General features: G+C 62.1%; 1 protein-coding gene across 1 annotated transcript in view; it reads right to left on the bottom strand.

The window, feature by feature from the left end:
* Nucleotides 1-2068: 2068 nt before the first annotated feature.
* The window catches only part of CFAP46 (cilia and flagella associated protein 46), a 90817-nt gene continuing 82344 nt past the window's right edge, over nucleotides 2069-10541 (bottom strand). The window contains exons 55-63 of the mRNA XM_032492048.1: nucleotides 6962-7032; nucleotides 6799-6859; nucleotides 6693-6728; nucleotides 6180-6282; nucleotides 5393-5505; nucleotides 4274-4355; nucleotides 3526-3662; nucleotides 3364-3444; nucleotides 2069-2621 (exon numbers count right to left, since the gene is read on the bottom strand). Coding sequence (XP_032347939.1) covers nucleotides 2497-2621; nucleotides 3364-3444; nucleotides 3526-3662; nucleotides 4274-4355; nucleotides 5393-5505; nucleotides 6180-6282; nucleotides 6693-6728; nucleotides 6799-6859; nucleotides 6962-7032 — 809 coding nt within the window. The 3' untranslated portion in view covers nucleotides 2069-2496. The remainder of the gene's footprint in view (nucleotides 2622-3363; nucleotides 3445-3525; nucleotides 3663-4273; nucleotides 4356-5392; nucleotides 5506-6179; nucleotides 6283-6692; nucleotides 6729-6798; nucleotides 6860-6961; nucleotides 7033-10541) is intronic.

Genomic DNA, 10541 nt, shown 5'->3' with positions numbered 1-10541 from the left:
TGTGTCTGTCTCTCTGCGTCTGTGTGTCTGTCTCTCTGTGTCTGTGTGTCTGTCTCTCTGTGTCTGTGTCTGTCTTTGTGTCTGTGTGTCTGTCTCTCAGTGTCTGTCTCTCTGTGTCTGTGTGTCTGTCTCTCTGCGTCTGTCTCTCTGTGTCTGTTTGTCTGTCTCTCTGCGTCTGTCTCTCAGTGTCTGTGCCTGTGTGTCTGTCTCTCTGTGTCTGTGTCTGTGTGTCTGTCTGTGTCTGTGTGTCTGTGTGTGTGTGTTTGTCTCTCTGTGTCTGTGTGTCTGTCTGTCTGTCTGTCTCTGTCTGTGAGGCTGTCTCTCTGCGCCTGCACCAGCATTTGGTGTTTGTCACTGTTGTTCCTTTTAGCTGTTTCAGTAGACACGGTAGTGGTATCTTGTCACGGTCTTAATTTGTGCTCTTTTTGGCTACTTGGACTGTCGTGTGTCTCGGCCCAGGAAGTCTCGGGACTGGTCTCCTTGCACCTAAGAGCTGCAGGGACACAGCCTCGCCAGCCAGGGTCCAGCGCGAGGTCAGGATGGAGCACGGAGCCTGCTCCTGTAGCCTGGGGAGCCCTCTGAGGCTGCTCCCCTTCCAGTGTGCTCAGCTCTGGGCCTCCCAGCCCAGGCGGTGACCAGGATCAATTCGCCTGGGGCCTGGCGCCCTCTGGCCTTTGGGTGGCTGCCTCCGGCTGCCAGTTGGCCCCAGAGTGGGTGCTCAGAGGCCAGAGAGGTCTCCCGGTGAGACAGGCAGGAGACAGGGCTTGTGTGGGGGCGGGACTTCCATGCAGACCCCACACCTGTGCTCGGAGGCTGGCAGAACGGCGCTGACAGGACCAGGAGCCCCAGGGACTCCTGGACAGAGCAGCCCGAGCAGCCCCCAGCTGGGGTCCCCTGAGGGTCCAGCGCCAGGGGGACTGTGACCTCTCCTGTGCCCCCACCTGCGTGCCCTCTAACGGGGTGGGCTTCACTCCAGAGAGGCCGGGGCTGGTCTCCCTCAGCCTGGGAGGCTCTGTGCCCCCGTGGGCCAGGCTGGCCTGGGTGTGGTGTGAGGCCCTTCCCTGGTGACTGTGGCATCTGTCCTTCCTACAGCCACCCTCAATTCCGGCTGAGTGTCCAGCTCTAGGGACAGTGGCCTCTCCCAGGTTCACTCCATCCGCAGCAGAGACCACGGGCGGTGGCTGGATGTCGAGCTCTGTGGGGGGACTCTGCAATCCAGGATGGGGCCCCTCACCCACCTCCCATCCCTTGGAACCTGCCATCACCCTGCGTCCCACATCAACCTCCCACTGCCCCCTGACGTGCCCTGCCCCCCGAGGCTCAGCCTCAGGACCCATGGCGCCTTCCACAGGCTCTCGCCTCCTCATTCACCTGTCCACTCACTCACTCACTCAGCAGACATCACTGATCCCCACTGTGTCCTGGCATTGGACAAAGGCTGCTCTCTCGAGGGGTCCCCAGCCCAGCCATCAGAGGTGACCACAGACGGTGAAGCACCCAGGAGTGGTCGGTGAGGGCAGGACAAACGTGGGTGGCGCAGCAGGACCGCCCAGAGGACTCCCCGCGTGTGCACTTTGCCACTTCTGGTCCCTCAGCGTGGGGGAAACGAGGCCACTGCTGCCCCTGGGGCCCAGCCTGACGGCTCCCGGCCCCCATGCCCGCGGGAGGCGGCTGGCTCTACAGCACAGGCGGAGCTGGAACCTGCCACGGGCCGGGACATCAGGTCCGCAAGTCCAGTGCCGGCCACTCCACCAAGAGCTGTTTGGAGCGTGGCACCTAGACCTGGTCGGCCGTCCCTCCTGGTCACAGATCGATGGCAACAGCCCCATGGGCCGAGTGACACGCATGACTGTGTCCTTCCCTCGGAGCCCTGCCCAGGATGTGAGCCCCCGCCGCTGTGCAGGAAGCTGGGCCGCAGGCCTGGGGGCGCGTGCTGCACAGCCAGTTCCTTCCCTCTGAGGTTTGAGGGTGGGAAGGCGCCGGCGTTGGCGGCGGGGTAGGGTGCATGGGGCGAGGGGCACAGAGCCACGGCTGGCCACTGCTTCCGGGGTCACAGAAACACAGCTCAGAGGCTGACTTAGCTGTTTACTGAAGCACTTCAACAACTCAGAGCCAGGGTGCGCAAGGCTGGGGGGGGGGCAACAACCAGCCTCGTCCTGCTGCGGCCTGCGGGAGGCGGGTCCTCCGCCCAGCACCCGCACAGGGAGAGCCTGGAGCAGCCGAAGGCCTGAAGGTCCAGGCAGCTCTAGGGTCAGCGGGACACACTCCTCCCCCTCGCCCACACCGCCCAGCCCCTTCCCTGGGCCCCCTGGCTTCAGGGTGGAGACTCGCAGGTGCCTGTGCTGTGCAGAAGGAGGGGTGGAGTCCCTGCCTGACAGCCTGGCAGGAGGTCACTGAAGGAGGGGCTCCACTGGGGAGACCCCAGAAAGGGGAAGCACTGGTCCAGGAGGGAAATGCTGAGCCTGCGGGGAGGGGCTGGGGGAGAAGGCGGCCCCGTCACACGATGGCCTGGTGCGGCAGCCCATAGAGGACCATGTTGAGGGCGATGGGGAGCCGCTCTGCGCCCTGCAGCTGTGGCCGGAGCAGCGCCAGCTTGTCCTTCCAGGTCTGTAGAGGCTCGTCTGTGGGGAGCATGGACGGGGCTTGTGAGACGCGGGATCCCCGGGCTCAGGGCGCGTAGGGGGAGTGGGAGGGAGGGGAGGGCGCTGCTGGCTCTGCCTCCCTCCAGAGGCGAGGACCCGCTGCCCGTCCTTCCAGGCGGGGGCCCCAAGGCCACCCGCCCACTCTCTCCATCGCTTGCTCAGCCACTCAACAAGCATTTCTCTCTGGTCCCCTGCAGCCCGCCCCCACCACCGTGGACCTTGTGACTCTGAGTCTGAAGCGCCCTTTGCGCCCTGTGTCCCGAAGACGCCATGACTCTGGATCATGCTGGGACACACCTCCCTCAGACCGGCCCTTCAACCTGCGGCTGGAGCTCCTGCTCAGGCAGCATGCAAGGTTTTACAGCAGGACCCGTGCGTGACGCTGCTGCCCCCTGTGGGATCAGGGCTGCCTTTGCCCTGGAGGAGCGGTGGGTGGTTCCCTCACATCCAGAAAGCACACCAGGGCTTAGAATTTGTGGGGCCTGAACTGTTCTGAAGATAAATTAGCAGCTCTCCTGACCCGTGTGCTGTGTGCTTCCCCCTAACGACCTTTGACGCCAGACCTCGCTACGGCCAGGACCCGTGGGAGGCTGACGCTGTCAGCGCGTGCTGGCCTTCGGAGGCTCCCCGCCCTGCAGGGCTGCAGGGCTGCAGGGGCAGCGGTTGGGAGGTGGCAGCCACACAGCCTGATGGACAAGTGAGGAGGGTGGCCTCTGGTTACCACGGTCAGCCGCTTCACCGGCTCCCATCTTCTGAAGGAGGTGGGTCGTTCTCCCGATGGACTTGCCAACTGCCAGCAGATCTGGGGAAGAGAAGTCCCTCAGACGGGCCTCTGGGAGGCCCAGAGGGAACCAGGCTGGACCGGGGTCCCCTCACGACTCACTCTCCCACAGGACGCTGGCCCGCATCGCATTGTCCTGCAGGACCGTCGGCCACTGGTTCGCCACGATGCTGCGGACCCCCACTAGACTCAGAAGGATGGCAGTCTGGACGGGCTCCTCCAGGGACAGCTGGAGTGCACTGCAGGGGACCGGGCTCCCGTGGGTGGCGCCCAGGGGCTCAGCCCGAGCCCTCCCCCACCCACAGCCCGAGCACCCCACGTGGGGACATGTATCTGGGCTGATAGCTCTTAAGGTTCTTGACAGCATCAAGAATCCTGCCCATCCTCCCCACACACCATTAAGCAACATTTAACAAGAAAGGTCATTTCTGAGTCCAGCCAAGTCCCTCCGGACGGCCCCCAGCCATGGGGTGGAGCCAGGAGGGAAGCGCCCCCAGGCACGGGTGGTCCCTGCTCAGCCCGCAGCCCACAGAGGCCCTGGGGTGGCATGTGACATGTGAGCTCTGAAGCCAGGGTGTCCTCTGTCTCCGGGCTCAGTCCCAGCCGGCCTGTGGTCTGCTGCTGGAGCCGCCCTTTCCCCACCCCCACCCCCAGGGGGCTTTGCCATGGAAGGGTCTGGGGCAGAGCATGGAGCCCCCACACAGTCACGGTGCAGAGACAGCCGTGTCCCCCGCTGCTCCCCAGCGGCACACCCATGGCTCAGATTCCCCACCCCATGCCCTGTTGCCTGCCCCAGCTGCCCGGGGGCCGGGCTGCGAGGTGCAGCCTGTGCAGAGGGGACGCCAGGCACCTCCTGTTCTCCGAGGACTCCAGGCGCCGCCGCATGCTCGTGTGGGACCGCGTCAGGTCCAGCAGGACCATCATCTGGCAGTCTGTGGGTCACAGGAGGGCGGCTCAGCGCCCTGGGGGTCCTTGCAGGCGGGTGGTGTCGCCCGTGGTGCGGGTGGACCACAGAAACCCACCCCACCTGCCTGGGACTTGGACTTGACGTCCCTTTTCTGGGCTGCACTGGCCGCACGGGCATTATTTGCCTCAGGGCCCCACCCCCTCCACACTCCCCTAGGCGACCAGGCCAGGCAACGGGAGGGGCAGGCAGCCCTCCCTGCCCCGCACAGGGGCCTCGGCTCCCAGCCTCCACCCAGGAGGGCCAGTGTCGGGACGCAGCGCTGGGCTGTGGTGTGCAGGTCCGCCTCCGGGGAGGACAGGCTTTGGTTGGTGATGCTGTCAGCCCTGCAGGGCTATGAGCCTGTGAGTGCTTCTATTTCATTCGCCATCTCATTCGAGAAGGTGGGAATTAAAGTTTCAAAGAGGCCTGTTTCTACCTCCCCTGGAGTATATGGGTCCCCCCAGCGGACAGCTTGTGGGGAGCCAGGTGACAGGGGCGGGTCAGGCGTCCTGACCACAGGACAAGTGTCCACGTGCCCGTGGTGCCACCCTTAGTGGAGCCACGCTCATGGGTAGGGGCCAGCTGTGAGGGGCCCCTGAAAAGGCTCCCCAACTGTGCACAGTGGCCACCCACCCAGCAATCTCCCCAGGAGAAGGTCAAGCACGGGCAGGCCTCATGGGGTGGGGGGTGGGGGGCGCTGGGGGCACTGCCTCCAGCAGATGGGACGACGGCACTGGGGGCCCGTATTCCACCTAGAAGGACAGGCGAGGGGCGGCTGGGCCCAGCTTTCCCAACCCCTGGAGAGCTGACCCCCAGCTCCGGACCCTGGCCCTGCCTCTCAGAGAAATGGAGGAAGGGGCCTGAGCAGAGGCCCCCTGTGCCTTCCTGAAGTGGCCCCCAGCCTTCATCAGAGGACGGGGAGACACCTGATGAGACCCGAGAGGAGACACAGGGGCCCCGCTCTGTCCTGCGCGGACCCCACCTGTGCCTGCGGGTCTGGCAGACTCAGGCTCCCGGGGTCACCTTGCAAATTCATGGCGGCCAGCCTCTCCACCATCACGTGGGACAGGAAGGTCTCCATCCCGTAGAAGAAGAAGCCTTGGCAGCTGCCCAGGAGCTGCTCCCACTCGGCCTGGCTGCAGGGGCCAGAGAGAGGACCTGGTGGGCAGGAGGCGGCAGGAACAGGCCCCACAGCTGCCCGACACGCTGGCCAAGCAGACAGCACCCGCGGTGCGGCCTCCTCTGCACTCTTTGTGGACACAGAGCCACGTTCACCCTCCCAGTGCCTGCGGGGTCCCCAGGCGGCTGGTTCGGGGGACTCTCCTGAGAATGGACCTCGGGGCTCGGGAATGAGCCCCATCTCCCGGGCAGCGAACCTGAGAGGGGCTAGAAGGGCCTGCCCACCAGCCGCGGAGCCCAGGCCCCCAGGGCACCCACTGGGGCCGCGTCCCTGCCGGGTGGGGGGAGCTCACCGCCCTGCCCCCCTGCAGGCTCGGCCCCACTCCTCCCGGAGCTCAGCCCCCAGAGCCCAACCCGCTCCTGGAGGCCCCACCTGGGAGTCAGGACACACACACTGCGCTGCACTGGCCGCGGGCCCTCGTGCAGGGTCACACACACCCCTGGGGGCCCAGGTCCTCAGCCAGGCACTGCGAGGACCGAGGCACTGGAGGGCGTTGACAGGACAGAATGAGGGAATCAGGGCAGAAGGGAGCCTTGGGGGAGGGGGAGGGGCCCGTGTGCAGAGCCCCCTCCGGCCGGTGCGGCACAGCCCCACTCTGCAGGCCGGCGCCCTGGGAACCCAGATACGGACCTTGGGAAGTTCTTCTTTCCCAGATGGCCCGCCCATCTCGCAGTGAAGGTATCACGGAATCTTTCCAAAATCTCCCGGGTTACGGAGACAGGAGTCAGCATTTCTGCAACCAGAACTGGCCCATGAGATACGGGAGCACTGAGGGGTGTGCGTCCTCGGCGGGGTAGGGCGCCGCGGGCCATGGCCCCTCACAGGCAGAGCCCCTTCCCTCCTCGTGGAGGGCTTTACAGCCCAACTCTCAAGAGAGGAGCCAAAGGACGCCGTTCTCGAGCCGCAGTGGCTCCCCCGGTGCCCGTCCTCAGGGGTTCATCTCACTCATGTCCTGACCCGGCTGCAGACGGTGAGGGCCGGGTGTCGGGCACACGAGTGTCCGTCCCCCCACGGTCAGCGTAGCAGGAGGTGACCTCCGTGGGACAGAGGCCCAGGCACCCAGTCCATGCTGCCTGGGCGCGGGCCAGGCCAGTCCAGGCCGTGGGTGGCGTGTGGCGTGTGGCGTGTTGCGGGAGCTCTCACCTGTGCCCTGGGCCTCCTCGTAGGGGTCCACCATGACTGGGCCTTGGTTAAGGAGACACAGGGCCACGGGCTCAGGGGTTTGGGTGGCCAAGCCGTCAAAGGATACATCTGAAGTTGTCCGAGTCGATGGTGATGCAGTTTGTGGGGATGATCCGGGGCACGCTGCCCTGCGAGGACAGATGGGGTCCTCAGGGACGCGTCCCAGGACAGCCTCAGGCCCAGAGCTGGCAGTGGGGCCCCAGGCTCCCCACGGGGCCGCCACCACCTACCTTCGGGCCCTTCTTTGCCAGGCCTCTCTTCTTGTGGTCTTTGCCTCTGGCCTCTTTTTTCGTGTTCCCCTCTGTTAAGACAGTAATGAGAAGTGGTGATGTCTTGGAACCAGACAGAGGTGGTGGTACACATGTGAATGCTCCAAATGCCACTGAATTCTTCACTTTAGGATGGTCAATTTTACATTATGTGAATTTCATCTCCATTAAAAAAAACAAGAAATATTGTGAACAGTTGATTTTAATTTTTGTAAAGTTGAAATGGCAGTAATCTCTCAAACGTAAAGGCTTACAGGGCTGGGAAGGCCCAGGCCAGGAGACCTCAAGAAAGGAACGGTTGCCAGAGGTTCCCAGGCCCACTCAACTGACCATTCACACACCACGCTGGGCACTCCACAGTGTGTCTGCTGCAGTGGCCCAGCCACAGGGGGCTGGGCTGCTGGCTCCTTTGCCTCCTGCACATACAAGCTGTCCCCTTGCTACACCTCACTGTTCCGGTGGAGGTAAGTAAAAATAATGAGTTTCCTTCATTTCTGTTGGGGCCTCCAGCAGGAAACAGAATGGGAGCTGAGTGGGGCTCTGGCTGAGCCCCACCTTTACAGAGATGCTTCCGGGGGCCCTGGGAGGAGGCAGCCTGACTGAGATTTGGATGGATTCCTCCGTCAGGATGAGGTACCTTTTTGTGTTCCTAGTTTGCTAAGCATTTCCGTTATGAATCCGTGCATTTTAGCAAATGCTTCTCCCCCACATCATCTGAGATGCGTGTAAGTTTGTTTTTACTTCGATCTGTTCACCTGTGACATTTGTAGGTTTTCGGTCAGACGGGCTGAAGAAATGTCCCATTCCTCTTTCTTCACCTGCTGTTCCTGAGCAGCCTGGGGGCACGGCATGGACCGGCCAGTGGAAGGACCGGGGGAGGCGGCTTTTTCTCTCATTTTTTCTACTTGGGGAGATTTGTACAGACCGATGCAAACGGTTTCTTAAAAAATGCAACAAAAGACATGGCGAAACCGAAACGCTGTCTGTGGGGACGTGGACCCCCCGCTCTTCCTGGCGGAGCGGCTGCTGCTTTCGCTTTCCTTCGTGGGTCCCTGAGCTCTGCTCCCGGGACTTCGTCCACTCTGCCTGAACTTTTGAGTATATGGCCACGAGAGTGTCCATAGTATCCTCCTATGGTCTGCAAGTCACTGACGCGCCTCCAGTTCATGTCTATTTTCTCATCTGCGCCTTCGCTGCTTTTGTCTTGATCCTCCTCACAGGGATGTGTGAGGCTTTTTGAGGTTTTTTTCTCCCAAACAACCAATTTTGTTTCTCTTTTTGGTGGGAGGAGGAGGGGGGTACTTAGGTTTATTTATTTTTACCTATCTTTTAAGGGAGGTGCCGGGCTGAGCCCAGGGCCCCGTGCACGCTCTGCCCGCGCCGCGTCCTCCCTGCCGAGTGCCCAGTGCTTTCTGCGTCGCACTGTCTGCTCGTGTGCATTTGGGAGCCTTTCCTCTGCTTTCCTTGAGGTATTTTTCCTATTCTTGCTCTAACTTCTTGAATTAAGGCCTTAGCGTAAAGTCTCCAACCTTTCTCCTAATGTGAACGTTAAAAGCTAAAAGGTCCTTCTTGATTCTGCTGTAGTAACAGTCAGCCTTCGACCTTCCTGAGGTCATTTCTTCTGTGTCCCATGAGAGATTTAGAAGTGTGTTCTAAAACTGGAGGCGTGGGCAGCGCCGGTCGCTTGCAGAGGCTGGAGGACAGCCCACCCCGTCAGCACCTTCAGTCTCTCGAGGGTCCTCTTCCTCCCCTTCCAGGACCTTGAGAGGACACTGGGTCACCCAGACAGTCCAGGACCAGCTCCCCATCCAGGACCCCTCACCGAGCGGTCCCTTTTGTCCTGTCAGGTCACACACTCTCAGGGTCTGGGGACCAGGCCGTGGGCGTCTTTGGGGCCGTTACTCTGCTGACCGCATGGGACGATGCTGCGTCCTTCCAGACAACGCTGGTGACACAGAGCAGCAGAGCAAGGAAGGCCCTCCTGGTAACGGTGTGTGGACGGCTGTGTGCTCACGCGGGAAAAAGGGACTTAGACCTCACCTCAGGCTGTTCGCAAAAATCAATTTCAGAGGGAAGGTAGATAAAAACATGAAAGGCAAAAAAAGATGTTTAGAAGATATCACAGAATATCTTCATCATCTTCAGATAAGAAAAAAAAGTTTTTAAGACCCCCAAAGTGCCAGAAGGAGGAGGACACACAGGACTGCGTCAGGATACTTGGCTCATCCAGAGGCACCGCTTAGGAGGGTGGAAAGACAAGCTGCTGCGTGGAGGGCACGGCCGCAGCTCGTGCTAACGATCGGAAGCTACTCCGAAGTACGTTTGGAGACCCTGCGAACCTGAAGAACAAGGCCCAGAGAACCCGACAGAAAAACTGGCAGAAGACTGGAGCAGACGAGGACATCAGAGGGGCCGCAAAACGCGGAAGGGGCTCCGCCTCACAGGGCAGGGGTGCCTGCGGCCCCCGCCCGCCCGGCCACGGCGGGGTGGGCCCGGCCCCTTCCTGCCCCGTCCCTGACAGCTCCTTCCACGGCAGCGGGGTTTCCTGGGGAAGCTCGTCTCGGAGCCTGCGCTTGCACTCTCGAAGGTGACCTCTGCCTTCTAACCGGGCCGTTCTGACCCCTGGCAGAGATGTGGCTGTCGGCGGGGTGGGTGAGACAGCCCTCCTGGCTGCTTGTCTCTGTTCGTCCCACCCGTTCTCTGTTCCGCGGCCCCTCTTCTTCTGCCTTTTTGTGATCAGCCGAGTGCTGTTCACGATTCCACTTCACGATCTCCGTGCGGGCATCGGCGGCCGCGCCCGTCTCGCTTTTCAGGGGCTGCGCTGGCCACATCGTTAGGCCATCAGGCCTGCGCTCCGGCACCAGGCCCCCTGCGCATGGGGCTGGCGGCTCCATCGTCCCTCGGCCTTCGCTGCCCTGTGGCTTCCGTTCACGCCTTGTGAGGCCCCGCAGCACCCCGCTGGCCTGGTTCAGCTCTGAGCTGTCAGAAGCTCCTGAAGAGGTCTCAGATTAAGAAAAAAGCGTTGTATTGACCCGGACTTCCAGTGTCTGGTGGTGCTTCTCTCTCCGTGTCGACGTGGGCCTCCTCTGTTTTCTGCCTGGAGGACGCTCTGCAGCACTTCTGGGCGCGACTGCTTTCGGCTTCTCTGCTTCTGAGGAAGCGTTTCGCTGCTGCTTTGAGAGTCTCTTTCAGAATTCCCACACTGGCAGACAGCTTCTCCAAAGCTTCGAAGGCGGCGCTCGCCGTCCGCCCGCGCTGCGTCGGCCGAGAGGTCTGCATCAGCCTCGTGCTTGTTTCTGGGCACAAACTGCGCCTCTTCTCTCCGGCGGCTTTAAAAATAATCCCTCGTTTTAATCCATCCGACTGCAGCGGTCCCTGGAGTAGTTCTGTTTCTTGCGTTCGGGGTTCACTGAACTCGATCTGTAGGGTTTGCGTGTCCATCAAAGCTGGGGAGAAACCTGGCCAGTGAGAACTCAGGCACACGCCCCACCGGCGAAGACGCCAGTCTCAGGCGTGCTACGCTGCTTTGCCGAGTCAGCGC

The sequence above is a fragment of the Camelus ferus genome, chromosome 11 (genome assembly GCF_009834535.1).
Source record: "Camelus ferus isolate YT-003-E chromosome 11, BCGSAC_Cfer_1.0, whole genome shotgun sequence".
NCBI lineage: Eukaryota > Metazoa > Chordata > Mammalia > Artiodactyla > Camelidae > Camelus > Camelus ferus.
This window is presented reverse-complemented; position numbering and strand designations above follow the sequence as displayed.